The sequence below is a fragment of the Zootoca vivipara genome, chromosome 16 (assembly GCF_965207765.1).
Source record: "Zootoca vivipara chromosome 16, rZooViv2.hap1.1, whole genome shotgun sequence".
NCBI lineage: Eukaryota > Metazoa > Chordata > Lepidosauria > Squamata > Lacertidae > Zootoca > Zootoca vivipara.
Genome location: NC_142599.1, coordinates 30,225,731 through 30,246,039, shown reverse-complemented (window position 1 = coordinate 30,246,039; position 20,309 = coordinate 30,225,731). Strand labels below are relative to the sequence as shown.

At 46.8% G+C, this 20,309-nt stretch overlaps 1 protein-coding gene across 16 annotated transcripts in view; it reads right to left on the bottom strand.

Annotated features, from left to right (window-relative positions):
- The window catches only part of MARK2 (microtubule affinity regulating kinase 2), a 117,989-nt gene that overhangs the window by 23,796 nt on the left and 73,884 nt on the right, over positions 1-20,309 (bottom strand). For all 16 annotated transcript variants that reach the window (XM_035098414.3, XM_035098418.3, XM_060269927.2 and 13 more), the window contains exons 2-5: positions 11,343-11,522; positions 6,731-6,784; positions 1,793-1,841; positions 1,339-1,404 (exon numbers count right to left, since the gene is read on the bottom strand). In XM_035098414.3, coding sequence (XP_034954305.1) covers positions 1,339-1,404; positions 1,793-1,841; positions 6,731-6,784; positions 11,343-11,522 — 349 coding nt within the window. The remainder of the gene's footprint in view (positions 1-1,338; positions 1,405-1,792; positions 1,842-6,730; positions 6,785-11,342; positions 11,523-20,309) is intronic.

The following is a 20,309-nucleotide window of genomic DNA, read 5'->3' as shown; positions in this document are numbered from 1 at the left end:
GCCTGTCTGGTGAGTAGGATGCGTTCCGTCCATCTCCTGCAATTGTCTAGGGCCCACCAGTAATGGCAGTGGCATTTCTAAAGGCCTTTGTGTTTCCCGACAGAACGCGTGACATTCACACAAAACTGGCAAGGTTGCCTCCAGAGATTCAGAGCCCGCTTTAAAAAAAAAGGCAACCCTTAAACTCGGCAAAGCCGCTGTCAAGAGTCACCGGGGGGGGGGGGGGAAGGAAGGGAGAAGGGAACTTACCTATAGACAGGCACTTTCAGAAAAACCCTCTAGGATGTGGTATTTAGAACATTTACAGGCACACCTCGGAGAAGTTGCGGGCTTGGTTCCAGACCGCCGCAATGAAGCAAATATTGCAATAAAGTGAGCCACACAATTTTGTTTGTTTCCCAGTGCACACAAAACTTATGACTACACTATACTGTAGTCTATTAAGCAAGGTCCCCCTGACTGCAGTGGTGGGACAGGAAAAACCCATTTCCAGCCCTAGCCAGCTCCACTCCCATGGACAGGAGAGGGGTGACGGCAGCAGGGGGCTTCCTTCTCCTGGAAGCAGCCAAGCTGCATGTAGCTGTGTCTGCTATAAGCTGCAATAAGTGCAATGAGATGAGGTATGCCTGCATGTACTTACTGTTCAAACACTGTACGAAATGGCATACAACACTATCAGTGCACACCTTGCTGTCTAAGGGAGAAAAGCCCCCTGGTGAGCTGCTGCCAGTTAAGTAGATGGTCCTGAGCTAAGATGGGTCACTGACCTGACTCAGTACACCTTGCATCCTATAACCAGCACGCCACAGGATACATGTCTCACCTCCCAAATTATGTGATGAGGGAGAAGGTGAAGCTAGCTGTGACCCCCACCCTGTGACTCTCCTTCTGTCTCTGGAGCCGAAAGGGGAGAAAAATGTGACAGATCTAGGGATATATCTCATTCTTCATTTAAAGAACTCAGGAGAACCCCCTCCATTCTATCCTCCTGACGACCCTGTGAGGTAGGTCAGAGAAAGTATTTGTGTGTGAGAGAGAAAGAGACTGGTCACCCAATGAGCTTCCTGGTTTGAGTGAAGATTTGAACCTTGGTCACCCCAGTCCGACAGTTGAAACCAAATGTGCCATTGTTCTTAAACCTGGGCTCCCAAATGCTGTTAACCTACAACTCCAATAATCCCTGACCACCGGGTTAAACTGGATGAGGACGATGGAAGCCGCAGTGCAGCACAATCTGGGGAAAGTAAGCTACAAATATATTGAAATACACCACACAGACTCTCGGAATAAGGTCCCCCACAACGTGTCTTTCAAAGAGGCTTCAGATCAAACACTCACCCCCACTGGCATACTCCATGACGAGGTACAGTGTCTTCTCTGTCTCTATTACTTCAAATAATTTAACTGCAAGACAAGAGGACAGAAGACTTTTAAGGGCGGGGAAGGCGGAGGTGGACTACAAAAAATTACAAAAGGCTGAGAGAGAAAGTGCTCTCCCTCTCTCCTGCGTGATGAAACGGCCTGGCAGTTTGTTCAGTGCAGACAAAGAGGAAGCACTCCTGAACATTAGAGGTAATTAATGTGTGGAATTCACTGCCGCATGACGAAGCAGCAACAGCCACTCACTTAAAGGCTTTCAAAAGAATTGCCACAGAGGTAGGAAAGCCTCAGGGACTCTCTCTCTCAATTACCCTTTTGGAAATAAAGTGCCTTACAGGTCTGAATATACTACTTAAGAACATTGAAATCCAGTGGCAAAAGGGAGGGGAAGGGGGAACGGAAGGGGGCTCACCTATATTAGGATGATTCAAAACCTTCATTATTCGCACTTCCCGGAAGAGCTGCAGAAACAGAAGAGCAGAGCAGAAACAGAAGGATCAATGCAGGTGGATTTACACAGGCACAAACAGTCCTATGTCCCTTAGCTTAAGTCTTTCCCAACCTGGTAGCTGCCTGATGCTGTGCAGTACAACTTGCATCAGCCCCAGATTGGGAAAAACCTGACTTAAAGACATCTGGGGCAACTGGCCGGATGCTCCGACCTCGCAGGAAGTGGCTGGATGGGATGGCCTTTGGAGGTCTGTTCTACACTCTAAAAATCTGCCAAGTATAACATTCTCCAAAACCTCAAGCTTGGTCAGAACCTGCCCTCCCTCCCACAACCTTGCCCCAATCTTTGTTCTCCTTGGATTAGACATTTTTAAAGGATAATGTGTTACAGTAATCTGTTAATTAAAAAAAGGCAATCCGATTGCCTGCAATGAGCCTAGGTAATAAGCTGCTAATAATTGAGCCGGAGGGGTAGGTGGGGGTGGCGAACACACAGCTCCCCCCCCCCGCCCGGCATTGGCTTGAAACAGGAGATCAAAGGGGCCAGATTCAAACTCAACACAGTTATGATAAATAAGGAGTGTAACTTCCCTATAATATTTCCTTTATTTATAAAAGGATATGGCGGGGGGTGGGGAGAAAAGGGTTTTCTGCTCAGGATCTAGTTGGCGAACGTCAGGCAGTTGGCTCTGCAGCCCTAAGGGGCGGGTCTCCTGTGACACTTCATCTCCTTAGCGCAAGGAACAGATGCTTGGGCTGATGCAGGAGGGAAGACCCCCACCCGCCCAAGCCCAGGAGCAGCTGTTCAGGCAAATAAATCCCTTTGCTGCTGGGGGAAAACACCACTACCAGCTCACAGCTCAGATCCTGCCTTGGTCCAGAAGCTGGAGGCAGATGGATATTCCAGCTGCCGGCTTCCACCCCCGCCCCAGTTCTTAACCTGTGTGCCTAGATGTTGAGGACTCTGACATGTGAGGTGAGGACAAGATAGCAATGGGCTCTGAAGATGAAAAACCACCCCAATCTTGGGGAGGAGTCAGCACCCAACCAATGTAAGCAAAAAGCACTTTTGGCTCAAGAAGGGGATGCAGCTGACATATGTTGACAGAACATTGCACATAAGAGAGGTTTTCCAGGTTGGCTGAAATCTGGCCGCTTGGGTGGGGCCTGTGGCACTGAGATAGAGTATTATGAGGAGAGGAACAAATGAAGACCCCTGCCGGACCAGGTCAAAGACACATCTAGACCAGCACTCTGTTCTTACAGCAGCCAACCACATGCAAGCAAGACCCCTAGTGCAACAACAGCTCTCCCCACTTATGATTCTCAGCAACCAGTTGCCTCTGAGAATGGAGAGAGAGAACACAGCTGTTGTGGCCAGCAGCCACTGACAGAAGCCTTATCCTCCAGGATAACTTGAGCAACACTTTGCCTAAGGCCCAGCATAAGCACTAGCTCCACACTCTTCCTCCACCCACCTGGGCAGTTGCAATGATGCCTTTCAAGGCACCTCCCAGTCTGCAGAGCAGCACTGTGGGGGAATGACTGGCATGTTTGCAAGATGGTTGCTAACCAGCGAGAGGTTAACCACAGGAAGGCCTGAACTGTTTCAAGTGAGCCCACACCAGTGCAAACAGGAACTGCCCTCCTGGGCAGCCATCCTCTCTCAAGTACATTGAGCATGCTGGTTCCCATCCATCATCCTGAGGAAGAAAGCTATAAAGGGTTTCTTTTGGGGGAAGGGGATGAGAAAAACCCATTGCAGCTGACAAGAGAGACAGAGACAGAGACAGACAGAGAGAGAGAGAGAGAGAGAGAGAGAGAGAGAGAGAGTGAGAGAGAGAGAGAAGGGATTTATCTTCGCAGCAACATTCCTTCCTCTCGTGGAGTCCATGTGCTTGTGACACCTACGCAGTCCAGACGCCTGCGGTGGGAACAGCAGAAGGAACATTTGGGAAGCAACATGGGGATGGCTACCTTGCTACCAACAGAGCAGCATGCTTTATAGAAAGAAAGAAAGAAAGAAAGAAAGAAAGAAAGAAAGAAAGAAAGAAAGAAAGAAAGAAAGAAAGAAAGAAAGAAAGATGCAATCTCCAGCCTTCGGTAACACATCTCTCTCCTGTGCTGGCTGAGGGAGTGAGAGCAAACCATTCACCTGAAGCAGGGATGGGGAGCCTGTGGCCCTCCAGATGTTGCTGGCAACTCCCGTCATTTCCAGACCACGCTAGCTGGGGCTGATGGGGAATGGGAGCCCAGCAATTTCTGAAGGGCTCCACAGGCCTTCCCATCACTGGCTTAAAGCAATGCCAGAGGTTTGGCCCTAGAAGCAGGCAAAATCCTGCAAAATTGAAAGGGCCGTCATGTTACCTTGCAGATCTCGATGGATGGCAGAGTAGGTTATAAATATTTTAAAGGAAGAAGTAAGAAGATATGCAACTTGATCTCTCTTTATTTTTCATTACAAAATGCCTTTTTCAGACAAAATATGGTATAGTTTGTCCCATCCTAGGCTGGGTGGTGGGGGGAACAGAGATCAAGACAGAAGCAGGGAAGAAATGGAAAGGGGTGTGTGTCTGCAATTGTTTCAGGAATATAATCTTTTTATTGATTTTATAATGTGAACCTCCATGGTTTTTTTATTAATGTTGGTGGTCTAGAATTTTTTTGCAAGCAATTGTTAATAGCAACACAAGTGTCAGGGTAAGGAGCAGTGAACTATACTGACCCACAGCCCAGCCACTAGCTTTGGGTGCACTCTGTGAACTAGAAGGGATAAACAACCTTTTTTTAAGAGGTAGGGAGAAGAGGGGAAGCAAAAATCCTCAGAATAACAGCACTTCACATGGGGGCCATGCTCTGAAGTTTACAATACAGCTGCCACTAGAAACCTAAAGCTTCAACTAATACCCCAGAGCTATTCTCAGCAGGGCACTTCCAAGCACTGGGATCGGCATGCAAAGCCCATAAATTTGGTCACTGGTGAAGGCTGGGAGAAAAACCATTGACCCTCCTGGATTTAATTCTCCCTGCAATGTTTTTGTTGCTTCAAGTTTGCTCTCAATTGCAGTCACAGCATACGGGATTGGTCACTTTGTGGCCTCTTTTAGCTGTTGCGAGGGCCAGCGTCTTGTGGATAGAACGGGCTTCTCTTGGCAAGCCAGCCACCACCACGTAGCCTCCAAAGCAGAACCAAACTGCTCAAGGGAAGCAATTCCATGCTGGTCTGCTGCTGGGGAAAGAGAGGTCAACCCCCACCTTCAGCCACCAGCAAGCTGAAAGGCAGTGCTGAAAGCTTCAGCAGGTGGGAAGGCAACGCAAAGCAATCTGGGCTGGAGAGGGAAGCTTCTGCTCTCAGATCCAGGGAGCTGCTGCAGAAACAGAAAACTCAGCTGGTTCGCTCAGCCTTTTGTTTACAAGGCCCCGTCAGCAGCTGCTACTGCTACTGCTGCTGCTGCTGCCGCTCCCAAACAGTCACAATGGGCCTAGCTGGCTGTGTCAGGCTCAGAATCAAACAGGACCCAAAGTCCAACTGGCTCTGTGGCCATCACTTTAGCCGCTGGCTGCTGCTGCTGCGGCTGACAGGTGCAATGTCAGCAGGTTGTGCGAGCACCACTGTAGGGACACAGCGAGGCTGATATCGGGTCTCAGCCAGACACAAGCCCAACTCTGATGAGAGGTGGGGGATTATATCAAAGGGCAGCCAAGTGGAGGAGGAGGAGCTAAGATGCCTCTCTGGGCTGACAGAGGGTGCAGATGGAGAGAATTGGGGAGGGGAGGTGGAGGAGGAGAGATCAGTCTGCACTGAATTGCTTGCTCTCTGACCTTACCTTTTATCAGGCTGAACAGTTTTCCCCAATGCAGGGAGAAGGAGGAAAAAAGGTAAACAGCACCTCTGCCATCTGTACAGAGTTAAATGTTTTGATATAGGGTGGAGATGTATAACCTCTGCCCCCAATTAAGCCCACCAGACATCCCTATATGGCCCACCAGGCTCTTTTGGCCAAGTCAGACTTACCTGCCCTAAGCATGACACCATATGTGATGACAAGTGCAGGGCCAGCAAAGATGTGGGTGGGACAAAAGGGGGGTCTGTGGACACCGCCAATCAACAGCCCCTGTAAAGTCCTCTACAAAACCCCTTTTCAAGCCTCAATGATCAGCTGACCACATGGGGCTTCTGTGCATTACATTATAACGGGTCACCTGACATCACTATGTCGTCAGGTGGGCAGCCCCACTCACTTTTCGGCCCATAAGGGTGCAGGGTGATAAGGATCCATCCCAGCATAATGGGGCAATGCTGTCAGGGGGTGCCTAGTCTTGGGTGCGGGAGCTTCACTGCCCTGGGCAAAGAATCATGAAAGAGAAAGGGAGAGGATGCAGGAAGCATGCTGAAGGCAAGAAAAAAAAGTGGGTCTGGACAGCTGGAAGAAGAGAAAGGGAATCCTAGGTTGTCAGCAGATCACCAATTTCAGGACTGGACATTCCCCAGAGACAGGATGTTTATGCAGAGCTCCAGGCTTTGGACATTTTCACATGTCTCTCTCATCTTTCCTCTATTTCTCCCTGGATTCTTCTACTCCAGCACTCCTTTCCAAAGCTGCTTGCCCTGCCCGATAGCCAATGGCAGTCAGAGCCTCCAATGCTCGGCCACTCTGTGACATCACGGAAACCTCAGCCTATCACTGACAGAGACTTCATCAAATACCAAACCATCATGAAATCTTTTCGTGCATTTACAAATAAATACAGACAAAGTCCCTACTCTCTCAGTATATGGAACAAGGAGTGAGCAGCTTCACAAGAGCAAACCCAATGAGATAGCAAAAGCGTGCCACACAATCCTACAATGCTCCTCGGTTAAGTGTATAAAAATCGAAACTACCCACACACTCCTTACCTTCTGTAAGCTGGAGGAGTTCAGCTGCGTCTTATCAATTATTTTCACAGCCACCTGGATGGAAGGACACAAAGAAAGGTCATGTTAGTCTGTCTTGTTAACTGATGTAAAGGATGCATAACAGGTGACCCGGGCATTTGCTAATTCTCGATGGTACAAAAGCATTACGTACGTGAGCTGTAATGTTGGTAGCTGCTTCAGCACCAGGTCGTCACCCTTCATGGCCACCTGGGCTTGGTTCAGAGATGGAATCAGTAAAGTGTTTGTTTGATTACTTATTCCTATTTATTACTTTTCTTATACCTCCTGCCCTCTCCAAGACTGAAGGTCACCTGCAAGCTTTTTTGTGGGCGGAGATTTAAACCCAAACCCTGTAGCTACAAGGACACAGTGCCTCTTCATATTTACAAAGCATTTTCCCTAAGCGTTCAGAGTGCTTTTGCATGCAATATTGCATCAGCAATAAATAACACAATTGTGTCCATGATGCAGAGGAGTGTGGCTGACTTAAAGCCATTATCAGGGGTTTGTGGCCAAGGCAACATTTGATCCAGGTCCTCAAACCCTCAGCCATGACATCACATTGGCCCTTACATGGACAGTTCCATCTAGGAGGGGGAAATCATTCTGCAATGACTGTTTCGAGCCTAAAGCAGCCTGACCCTGACACACACACACACACACACACACACACACACACACACACACACAGAGAGAGAGAGAGAGAGAGAGAGAGAGAGAGAGAGAGAGAGAGAGAGAGAGAGAGAGAAGGCTCATGGTGCATTCCACTGCAGTTTCCCCAGACACTGTGCTAATAAGACACTCTGGGAGATGTATTGTCTTGAGTGGGTGGATGTTCAAAACACTCCCCATTACACCACTTGCTAAATGGCTGCCTGCACAGCTACTGCTCTCTAGGCAGGCTGTTACAAGGACGGGCAATTAAGACACAAGGCAGAATTTCAGTCTCCGAAACATCTTTCCACGGGTCACTGATCTAGAGACACTATCAAGGAACAGACTTGCATGTACAGAAAGGCAGCTCAGTTTCCAGAACCTGCTACTGTCACCACTAGGGGTTTGGGGGTGTTAGAAGCTGGGCAGCAGCATGCAGGCAAGCTATATCCTTCCATCTTGACGTCTCTCAAGTCCAGGGTCCTGCCCTGGATGTTCAAAAAGATGGGCCTTGTGTCAGCCAGCAACGGCAATTCTTACATTTACAAAACAGAAATGCCTGCATCTCCAGGCAGACCTGGCAGACAACCCTGTCTGAACCTGCTGCCAGTCAGTGTAGTCAGTACTGAGCTACATGGGCCAACGGTCTGACTCAGTACAAGGCAGCTTCCTATGGTGCTCATAGGTCAAGCTTGCCACAATCCTATGTAATTTCAATTAGTTGGGTTTGGGGGTGGTGTGTAAGTGAGCGTTAAGAGAAACATAGCCAGCAACCCACAAAACAAGAGATGGAACCAGGCCAGCTGCAACTCCAGTGGATCGGAACAAGGCTGGTAATTGCAGCTCTTGTCAAGTGGCAGGGAATAATTGTAACGAGAACAGGGACTCAAAGCGATATCAGTGCTCCAGTTTCCCCTGGCAAGCTCACCCCTCTGCATTTAAAAGACTTCTGATTCCATTTCATGGAATCCCTAATCATGCACCACCCCCCAAAAGAAATCAAAATTAAAAACCCTGAAAGTCAATTAAAATGCATGTGCAAAGCTAGCTGATTAGGGATAGTTTACTCCAAAACCCACCCTTTCACACTTTTAACAGAATTCTGTGCTCCTGTGACAAAACAGAGCAGTGGTGATGGAGAAGGGGTTGGGGTGTAAGCAGGAAGATGTAATGTGAAGGATGCACAGGAGTAACAGACAGTTGTGCAAATTACAGAAATGACAGGCCCTGCAGGCCTCCATAAATAGAGGACTAAAAGCCTGGGGGGGGGGGTTAGAGAGAGGGGGGTGCTGGCAAATGCTACACCTAGAAAAAAATTCAGGAGGAACAGCATTCCGTGACACTAGAGCAAGAGAGAGAGGTGTGACAAAGTCACTAGTTAAAAGAGCCCTGTTAAGTACGAAACTAGGCACCCCAGTGTCACTTCAGAGCTGTATCAGACATGACAGTCAGTTGTGGAAAGCTCTGATCAGCAACTAGAATTCCTCAAAAGCTGCTTTAAGATGGGAATGAGGAAGTGGATGCACCTATAACTCACTCCCCCTAAAAGAAGTGGTGGGTGGGTGTTTAGCATCAGGTACTGCAGGAATCTAACTGGGAAGCTCCAAAAGTCGAGTATCTGCGGTTTCACTCACCGCTAAGACTTTAGGCCAACAGAAAGCCTTTAGGTTTATAGCCAATGGAAATTAATTGATCTAGGTTCATCATGTCCATTAATCTCAATGGGTCTACTCTGAATACAACAAACACTGAATAAAATCTTTAATATGAGGCCCAGTCTACACATGGAGCAGAATATGGAGTCAGACCACCGATTCATCTGGCTCAGAATCAAGCAATGGTGTTCCTGGGTTTTGGACAGGAATATTTACTAGCAATGCCAGGTACTGAATCTGGGAGCTTCTGCATGAAAAGCATGTGCTCTATCACTGAGCTATGTCCCTTCCCTTAATAATCAGGAGCAGCCAAACATCTCAGGCTTCCTCCTCTCCAAAGCTTGGGGCCTGGTGCTTAGTCTAAGCCACAAATCGCCTAATGAAGCCATTTGGCTCCTTCCTTATTTCCCATCAGGCTTCTGGCAGCCTGCCCTTCCTGCCTGTTACATCACTGAGTGCCTGTCCTGGCAGGAAAGGTGCCGGTATGGCCCTTATCGCATGCTATGTGCGAAAACTCAGCCAGAAGGGGAAAGAACTGGCTATTCCTCACGCAGAGCCTTCCACATGTATGGCACCAAGGAGCCAGAGACCTCAGACAAGAATGCAGGACGTGATTTAGTAGAGGAAGAACAAACAAGGTGGGCAGGTCAGCTTCAGCCAAGCCACTCCTGCTTTCTTCAGTGGAAGCAGGTATTTCCCTCAAGGACCCTCATCAGAGAATTGCCTGCAGCATGTGCTTACAAGCCTCCAAGAAGCTGAGTCTACCACTGCTTGGAAAAATAACCAAGAGTCCAGAAAACTGTCTGCCCCACAGGACAGCAGATTCCATCTTGGGGAGCAGGGACTGCAGATTCTCCCCACACTGCCTGAAATAGTCAGGAGGAGAAGGTAGAGAGCATCTGAAAGCTTTGCAAATGGAAAAGCTGGCTTTTTTTTTTGAAGGCTGCATGTTTGTTCCTCAGAACTAGCCCTGGGTGTGTGGTATGTTCAAAGTGCTTCACTAACAGAAGGGAGTGTGGTACAGTAGACGCAGCATGCCAACGTCTCAAGAGGAAAACCAGTACAAGCTATTTTGGTAGAATGACTTTGGTGTGGTTCAGAGCGGAGTAGGGTTCTCATTTGGACAGGCACTTCAGTGGCCTGAGATAAAAGATTTTATTTCAGTAGTATGTTTTTACTGCTAAAATGTGGTTTTAGAAACAAAACAAAATCCATACGCAGTGAGAGAGAATATTTGTTTTTGTAAGATGCAACGTACTGGCTTTAAACCTAAGAATGACAATGAGATTTTGACTTGTGCTATTGGGCTTTCCTGTCTCCTCCTCTTACTGCTGCAGCTACGTATGCCACCCCAACCCACCCAGCTGCTTCTGAAGGTTAGGGGACCTCTTCAGAGTTGAAGAATGGTGGAGCAGAAACAGTGACAACTGACCCCACTGACTAACGGCACCTTATGCTCATTCAAGAGGCTCTTGGGGGCCAAGTTGCAGTGCTTATAAAGGTCATCTACCCAGAGCCCTTGTGGATAGGAAGGATTATAAATCAATTTATACATAACTCAACAAGCAAAGGGCCCTTTACATATATTACTATGCAGTGAGTGCTGATGCAGCACAGCAGCTAAGGATGGGAGAGAAATCTCATCAAACTCACTAGGTGGCCTTATGCTGGTCACCCCCTCTCAGCCTCATCCATTCCATCTTTTTTCAGTTAATAACACTGTGCTACCTTACAGGCTTGTTCTGTGGGCTGATATAATGTAAGGCAAGTTCTTTCAACACCCGAAAAGGCACCACAAAAGTGTTAAGTATTACTGCTGGTGCAGAACTGGCTCTCCTGGGAACCTTGGCTTTTGTTGTTGCTGTTACAAGAGATGCTTATTTGTAAAGGCAAGTTACTAGTCCTCAAGGTTATGGAGGTGCGACAAACACACATTTTGTGTGTCTCCCCGCTCCCCTTCTTAACCTTTGTACTTCTTACCCGTTCACTCCAGGCAATCATCGGCCTGTCCCTCTCCTACTTCTGTACCCCAGCTGAGCGTAGAAACTCCAAGCCCAACACTAAGAACTATGATAATCAGATCTGAGTAAAATTGTGCTTTCACCTAAACCACCGAGACAGGTCACAGAAGCCAGCTTTTCTGGTTGCAGAATTTGATTTCCCCACATCTCTCTTTTTAATAGCATTGTTAGTTGGACAACTGGACTCTCATTGCCCCCACATTTTTGGAGGTTGCCTGCATAAGCAAAAGACCCCCATTGCTCTTGCTTCCCCTCTCTCACCTCTTTCCCCGTCAGGACATGCCGTGCCAGTTTGACCTTGGCGAAGTTGCCCTTCCCAATTGTCTTCAACAAGCGGTAGTTCCCAATGTGTGGCTGCTCATCAGCGGAGGTAACTGGGCCGCGGCCTCGCAGCATGTTGGACTTTGTGTTGGGCTTGGACTCCGGATGTCCCAAGGCCGGCTGAGAAGAAATTAAAAAATAAAATAAAAACAACAACGGTTGGTTTCTGCAATGTCTAAGCAGTTCTACCCCGTGTCAAAGTTCCCCCTCTCCCACTTTCCATTCCCATTCTGGAGTGAGAGAAAGAGAGACAGAATGTTACCCAGTACCAGTAACCAATACTTATAAACAGCAGTCCTTCAAAAAGGCCGCAAAAGTTACTAGTCTACAAGCCTGCCGTGCATGTGGAAAAATTGCTCAGTCTGTGCAATATATACTGCGTTGCAAAATTTATTTAGGCACAGAATTTGTACTTTAAAAATCCATAAAGTAGACACAACCCTACCTTCCATCACCCTACAAAACCTCCCCCATTAACCAAAGCTGCTCACAGTATATTTAATGAGATGACCAGCTGGGCAGCTGAAAAGTAGCATCCAGGGGTGATAACCCAACTCAAAACTCCAGCTGAGAAGAGATCCAGGATGTTATCAGTTCGAGGAAGGGAGAACAGCTGCTGTACAGGCTGACTGCTTGGACCTCTTTGTGGATCACAGCTCAAAACAACCATTTCCAACACACCCTCAGGCTGACTGAGGATCTATGATCTTATTTGCAGGGTTTATGGAAAGCCAAAGAGCAGAGATGCTCAGAAATTCAAGAGATGCCTCATCCAGTTGTTGTTTAAACATGCAGTAGAGGCCACATCCTCTAAGGATGCCCACTTTACCTTGCTTATCACATTCACCCTGCCAGAACAATCCCCAATTCACACATGGGGAAATAAAACTGAGATCATGCAAATTTGGTTCAGGCCATTGCGGTTCGAGGACCCGCCCCCCGCGAGAAATAAAGACACAGTGACACATGGTATTTGGGTTAATGGGTAAAAAAAGGCCACAACTTTATTGGTTAGAGCAAGTGAGAGGTATTGGCTTAGCCATTGGACACCCTAGCAATATCAGGTTAACACTCCGAGGGAGGAGCCTGTTGATGCAAATACAACTGAAATCTCCCCCTGGTGTCACCGGGGGTCGTGCCATGGCCCTAGCCCCCAGCAGGGCGTCGGACAGGATCCACGACCGCCGGATCCCTTAAGGGGATACCCCTATAAGAGGAGGGTTGGATGATGGCCACAACCAGTCCTCGAACACACCAGACAACTCCATATTCCAATGCCTACCGCCAAATACCGAAAGAAGTTGTGACGAATTGCTACGAGGTAGGCGAAAAAACCAAGAGGCCGGTGCCAATTAGCCAATTGGATAAAAAACTCCTACCAGGCCCCTTGGGCAACCAAAAGCGACCAACCGAAGTCCATAGCGAGGTCAAAGCAAACACACTAAGGGAAGACCTGAAGGGAGGGTGGGTGGGTGGGAGATCCGTTGAGGAGCAGCAGCAGAAGGGGGGATTCGGATGCTGCCGCGCTGTCTTAAAGCAGGTAAACCCCGCCCACGGGCTGGCCCTATTGGCCAGCCAGGGGCCTGAGCGTGGCAGCAGGTAGAGGTGAAGCAGGGGGCCGGACACGCCCCCCCCGCTTGTCGCGTAGAGCGGGTCCCGCCCGCAAAGTCTCCCCTCCCTGAAGAGGAGAGATCTTCAAAGGCATAGCTGTGAACCAGAAGTATCTGAGCTGCGGCTCCCGTTTTCTAATATACCACAGATGGAGAAGCTGTGGCCATCCAGATGATGCTGAACTGCAACTCCCATCAGTCTCAGGCAGCATAGCCAATGGTGAGGGATGACAGGACCTGTAGTCCAGCAACACTGGGAGGGCCATAGGCTCCCTATCCCTAGGCTATTTTACTTTATTTATTTCAAGGATTGATCAGCCCACCCTTAATCAGTAGATACCAGGGCAGAGTTCACATAAAATTAAGAACCAGCATACAGAGAGAAAACAACCGACCAAGCTCAGCCTTATAAAGAGTCAGACCACTGGTCCATGTACAGTCAGTACTGTCTACACTGACTGGCAACAGCTTTCCAGGGTTTCAGGGAGGGGACACTCCCAGACATACTTGGAGATCCCAAGGACTGAACCTTGGACCACTTGCCAGATGCTCTACCACTGAGCTATGACCCTCCCACAAAAGTAAACTAAGATTCTAGTCTTCGTGGGTCTGAATGGAGGACTGTATTATACTGGAACATAGGAAGCTGACATATCCTGAGTCAGACCACTGTTCCACCAAGCTCAGCACCGCCTATGCTGACTGGCAAGAGGATCTTCAAAGTGTTAACTTGATGTCAAAATAACTATGTTGGCATTTGCAAGAGGGTGGTATTCCACAAGAGGCGCCACCACAGAGAAGGCTCTGTAAAGCAAGTTTTCCTAGGAGTGGAACATGGAGAAGTGCCTCCACACATCCAATTAACAAAGCAAGAGAAGTAAAAAGAAAAGGAAAGATAGTCCTAAGGAGCTTGCAGTCAAAACAATCTTAGCTCCCATCTATTCCACCTACCAATCTCCTCCCCAATCCTATTTCCAAATCTGTCCTCAAAACTGAAACCTCCAGAGCTCCATCTCTGGATGACCTTGCCAACCACACCTTTGGTTCCAGAGCCCCCCATCAAAGCACTTGCTTGCAACATCTCTCAAGCTAATTTCATCTCACACAAGGGCAGAAGTTAGCTTTTTTGGGTGGGTGGGTGGGTGGGTTTTTAAAAAATCCACCACACTAAAAGAAAAGAGTTCAAAGACAACCAAAAGAATTTCAAAAATCAACAGTGCTTTATATGAGTGTGTTTGATTCCTTCCACTTTTTGTCATCCTATGTGAAGCCACTGGCACAGGGCATTTGTTTGCACTCTTCCTAGAAGAGGAAAGAGCGCTCTGTTTGCACTCCACTGACTGCAGGAAGTATTCCTGACTTGAGAGTGAATAGAGAGGACAGCCCTAGCTGCAGCAAGTAGCAGGGAGCACACAGCCTTACCCAGACTTGACAACATGCACGTTGACTGAGGACACCATCTCACAACACTTCATGCTTCAGGGTAGGGTTTTTTGTTTTGTTTTTTAAGTGGTTACAGGATAATTGGACTATGACTTAAAAGTGCCTGATTGAGACCAGGCTGAACATGCCCACAACATTCCCCTTGGCCAGATTTTCAACCTGTTTAAAAATCATGACCACTGAAATGCAGCCGTGCAAATCTCTGCATCTTGAATTTTGTGCAGTGAGCCTGCAGATGTGCAGAATGCAGACAGGCCTGGCAAAATGAAAAAAAAAGCTTTCTGCTCTGGCACTGCACCCCACACTTGGCTTGCTTTCCCAAGGACACTCTGGGCTGTTGCTCTCTTGGGCTCACTGCAACAGCTGAGCCACCATTCCAAAAAGGCACCCTGGAGGAGCAGAATCAAATGCTGCATCACTCATTTATAATTTACACTCACGTCTGGGTACGGAAGGAGGAAAAGGAACATGAGACATTGACAACAACCAAATCTCGACTCCTGAGAGCAGGACTAGAGGCATGGGGACTTCATGTGACTGAACCTTCAGAGGAACCTATTCCGTAGGTATTAAAATGTGGGCTGCCGCTAAAGAGTTTAGAGCAGGCATCCCCAAACTGCGGCCCTCCAGATGTTTTGGCCTACAACTCCCATCACCCTTAGCTAACAGGACCAGTGGTCAGGGAAGATGGGAATTGTAGTCCAAAACATCTGGAGGGCCGAAGTTTGGGGATGCCTGGTTTAGAGTTTAGGATTTGATATCCTGCTTTATCACTACCCTAAGGAGTCTCAACTCCTGCCAACCTACCAGTTTGAAAGCACGTCAAAGTGCCTACAGCAGGAAGGTAAGCGGCGTTTTCGTGTGCTGCTCTGGTTCGCCAGAAGCGGCTTTGTCATGCTGGCCTGGAAGCTGTACGCCGGCTCCCTCGGCCAATAACATGAGATGAGCGCTGCAACCCCTGAGTCGGTCACACTCTCTCTCGCATGCTAATGGATACATATACATTACCAAACCCAATTGAAAACTGTTGAATTTCATGTATGACAACTTGGGATCCAGATATATGAATGAGCCCCTCTCTCTTTATTAGCTTGCCTGGGCATTGAGATCACCAGGAAATGCCTTTCACGTACAGTAGTTCTGCTGATAAGATGTGACTCAGTGTGTGGTTACGCCGCACGGGGCCTTCTCCATGACTGGCATTTCAGCCACAGAATTCCCTCCCTCCTGAGGTATAACAGGTATCCTCAACTGGTCATCTTTTGATGTGGATTTAAAAGTACCAATTCTCTCAGGTTTTTCTGGAAACTGATGTAATGCTGAATTGAAGACTGTTCACTCTGAAGCTTCTGGGATTTTATTTTTTTGCATTTTAACTATTTTAAATGTTGTTGTGATTTTATTTTTATAGACATTTATCAGTTTTGTAAACACCATGAAATTGGTGGGTGGGATATAAGTGCAAGTATTAAGTATGTTTATAGCACCTGTTTATTACATTACTCCCATCTTTCCTCCAAGAAACTCAAGGTGGCGCTGAACATGGTTCTTCCATCCCTCCTTGCTTAGAAAAGCACAAACAAATACAGATCAAACAAGCCAAACAATCGTAATTGATAAGGTACATTGGCTCAGTTAACAGTGCCTTTTAAAGCGTTAGTGAATAGTTTCCTTTGTTGCTTGCAGCTTTCCTTCCACGTAAAAGAAGATGGAGGGTTTGAAGCAGGTACTGTATTTCAATTTCCCACCAAACACTTCCTTTAGCAGGCTGAGGTAGTGCACGTTTTGTTTTGAGTCCAGGTAAGTTTAATATTTGTCCCATAATTTTAAAACAGCTGCTTTTAAAAGAAAACTTTCCCAGGAAGTCTTTTTTTCCAACCTGTCCCCTTATTAATTCCATTATCCTCACAGTCCTGTGAGATAGTGTCCCTACCCTCACACTGGCATTATGCAGCAGTGTAACGTTACAAATCAGTTTCAAAGGCTGCCCCAGACACAACACATGAAGAAGTGTGCATGCACACGAAAGCTCACACCAATGGCAAACTTAGTTGGTCTCTAAGGTGCTACTGGAAGGATTTTTTTTAAAAAAATTTTGTTTCGACAACACATTGCAGTAATCCAAAGAGAAGGTTTACAGGGCGTGGAACACTGAAGCAAGGATCTCTTTTGGTCCCGGTACAGTCATACCTGGTGCAGCAGCCTCAGCTAGAACAAGGTACTCTGAGCCACGGAGGGCATTGTGACAAAGACAGAACAATGAGCACCTCAACTATGAACCGCTCCCCTTTTAAGGGAGAGTATAGCCTCCTGCTGAACAGGTTGAACACCATTCACCAGTGCAAAAGTGGACTAACAGTACCTCTGCCTTGTCTGGACTGAACATCAGTTTATTGGCCTTCATCCACCCCATTACCATGCATGCCTAGGATTTAATTTAGCATCTCCATCATCTCAGCCAATTAGATAAATAAGAGAAATAGAGTTAGGTGCCAACTGTATTCCAAATCCCTAATTGATCTATTGTAGTACAGGGTTGTGCGTCATATCTAGCCAAATCCTGGGGATAAATGTACAGTGTGTGTGTGGGGGGGGTGTTCTTGGCTTGTCAGAGACAAAATGAAATCCGTATGAGGTGGCACAGGTTGAAGCAAGACCTCCTGTGGTGCTTTGGGGATCCAAACAATAACAAAAGGTTGCAGAGAAAGTGAAAGTAAGATCCCTAAGCTTTCCATAACATGGGGGGGGGAGGTGATGAAGGAACAGAGCGCAAACAACAGGAAAGATAGTTGAGGGAGAGCTCCACTGTGACTGATATGTTTAGACATCTGAGGGAATAATTTTATCTGATAATTTAATCCCTTTTAGTTCTCCCCACCTTGAATCAACTTAAAAAATATGGCTAGTACAAAAGCCCCTTGACCTATTTTTCTGCAATTTGATAGCCTTTTTTCACTATGTGCTAGTTTACCTGCAAATTCCATCAACTTTGGTCAAAAACAAAGAGAAGTTACAGCCCTTAAAAAACAAAAACCCAAATCCTATGAGTGGGAGGTGATGGAATGAAATAGACCAGGGGTGGCCAACTCCCAAGAGACTGCAATCTACTCACAGAGTTAAAAAATGGCAGTGATCTACCCCCTTTTTGGGTTCAGGTCAAAGTTGTTGAGCTTTTATAGGAAGGAGGAAGGCCCATTTTGAGGGGGTTCGGATCAAAGTTGTTGGGTTTTTTTCAGGGAGGAGGTAAAATGTTGAGCTTTTTTAGGGGAGCCACAGTTGTTCAGCTTCTTTGGAGGGAGACAATGATCTACCAGTGATCTACCGCAGACGTCCAGTGATCTACCGGTAGATCACGATCTGCCTGTTGGACATGCCTGAAATAGACTGATGGATCCTGAACCAAATTGGGCAGCTCACAAAGCACCACAAACTGGAGCAGACTATTTTCTCAAGTACTGACTTGGGGCCCAAATGTGTTGATCAGTAAGCACACTTGGTGGTTTGATGTTTATGTTACCTGAAGCCTGAATGCCACGGAGTTACAACAGAGATACCCACAGCACCACTTTCTGTAAGCAGTTGCTACACAGATGAGTAAAACTACAGAAGAGCAGTGCCACCCACACCCAATTTGTACAAGCTCTCGAGAATTATACCATGAATGATTGAGGGATCAGGAGAATCAGTAGGGTTGCACTTCCATCTCATGCTACAGAGTGACCCAGGCAGTTTTATTGCTAAAACCAGGCCAAAACCTCAACTGAAATGGATCTAGAAAATGAGTTTCATTTAAAAGTGTCTGGAGACGGCTGGCAACTACTGCTTGAACACTATGTCCAGGAAGGAAGTGTTAGCAATTGGCCCAGGGGTCAGCAAACATTTTAAGCAGGGGGCTGGTCCACTGTCCCTCAGACCTTGTGGGGGGCCAGACTATATTTTGAAAAAAAATATGAGCAAATTCCTATGCCCCACAAATAACCCAGCGATGCATTTTAAATAAAAGGACACATTCTACTCATGTAAAAACATGCTGATTCCTGGACTGTCTGAAGGCCGGATTTAGAAGGCAATTGGGCCGCATCCGTCCCCTGGGCCTTAGTTTGGGGACACCTGAATTGGCCCATAGTTGTTCAGAACTTCTGAGCCCAATGAAACTTTTTAGGAATAGTAACACTATTGCCTCCTATAAAAGAGGCTGGGAATACACCCTCTGTTAACAAGGAATTTGTTACTTCCTGTACCCAGCCAGTCACCCCCTCTCCGCTTGATGCAGTTAGCTAGGATAGGCAAGGGACACATCCACAGGCCCTAAAAGGTAAAAGTTATCCAGCAAGACAATTGTGAGGTCCGAAAATTGCTGGGTACAGGCAATTTTGTTCTCAAAGTCTCTTGCAAACACATCACAAAGAACTACAGTACTGGGATTCCACCATATCTATCAAATCAGATTTCAAAAGACTCAAAACCATTTGGAAAAGCTCCACAGGATGGTTTGGTGGGAATGCAATTATGGTGTAGAAAAATGGCTACTTCACCATCACTACAGAGAAGGCTTGATAATTAGCTCTTGTGTTCGGTCGGATGCATCATGAAATCTTATCCAGATGTGTTCATGGCATCTTTCAACCTGCTTCAATGCCCTCAGCTTAGGTGTAGGGTTCTACTTAGCTCTACAACCACTTGAGTTATCTCTGCATTCCACAGAGTGACCAGAAATTTGAAAGAACTGCCAGTCAAACCAGCCAGAAAACTCACTAGATTCCATCAGAATTCATTAATCTTGCCCCTCCCCTGTAGAGGGGAACAGTTGCTGTAAGCCAGGGGTGGCAAACTCCGAAGAGACTGCGATCTACTCACAGAGTTAAAAACTAGCAGTGATCTACCCCCTTTTGGGGTGTTCAGGTCAAAGTTGTTTAGGGAGGAGGAAAGCCTTCTTTTTTAGGGGTTCAGGTCAAAGTTGCTGAGATTTTTTTAGGAAGGAGGAAGGCCCATTTTTAGGGGTTCAGGTCAGAGTTGTTGAGCATTTTCTGAGGTGGGAAGAAAACCCTGTTTTGGGGGGTGAAGGGCTAAAATGTTGAGCATTTTTAAGGGAGCCAAAGTTGTTGAGCTTCTTTGGAGGGAGCCAGTGATCTACCAGTGATCTACCACAGACGTCCAGTGATCTACTGGTAGATCACGATCTACCTGTTGGACATGCCTGCTGTAAGCCATAAACCTCAACAGAGAGTGATCTGACTGTGAAAAATAAGTTCACATACAATCTTTCACTTTCAGATCAGCATCCTCCTTTCCCGTAGAAAAAAGCAAACTGAGTATCTGTCCTACTACATGGGTTGGGCTGGTGATATCTTGGGACAGCCTCATGGTCCTAATATATTAAGCAACTCCCAAATACTATAGAATCAGGACTCCATGGGCCAAGTAGGTCATTCCACATTAGTTCAATGTGGTCATGCCACCCACCGTCTCAGATTTTGATGAAACTTGGTGTATACCCTTCCCTTATGGTTGAAAGAAACCCCTTAAAAAATTCCTCTATCTAAAACGGTTTTAATTTTATAGCCCTTCAAAGTTTCATGAAATCTGAGTTTCTGTCCCTCTTGAGATCCTCAGCCTTGTGTACATTTTATTTTTCTTTCTCCATAACCAATGATCAGATCTCTTTGAAATTTTACACAGAGCTCAATAACATGACGAGGATTTCAGGAAAAAATACACCAGCACTCAAAAGATTTTATGAATGCCTTAAAAAATTATAAATGATGGAATCAAAAGTTTTTGATGGTGAAAATCATTGCAAAGACATGCTCTTTCTTGGCAAAGAATGAAATTTATGGGTTTTTTTATGTCTTGT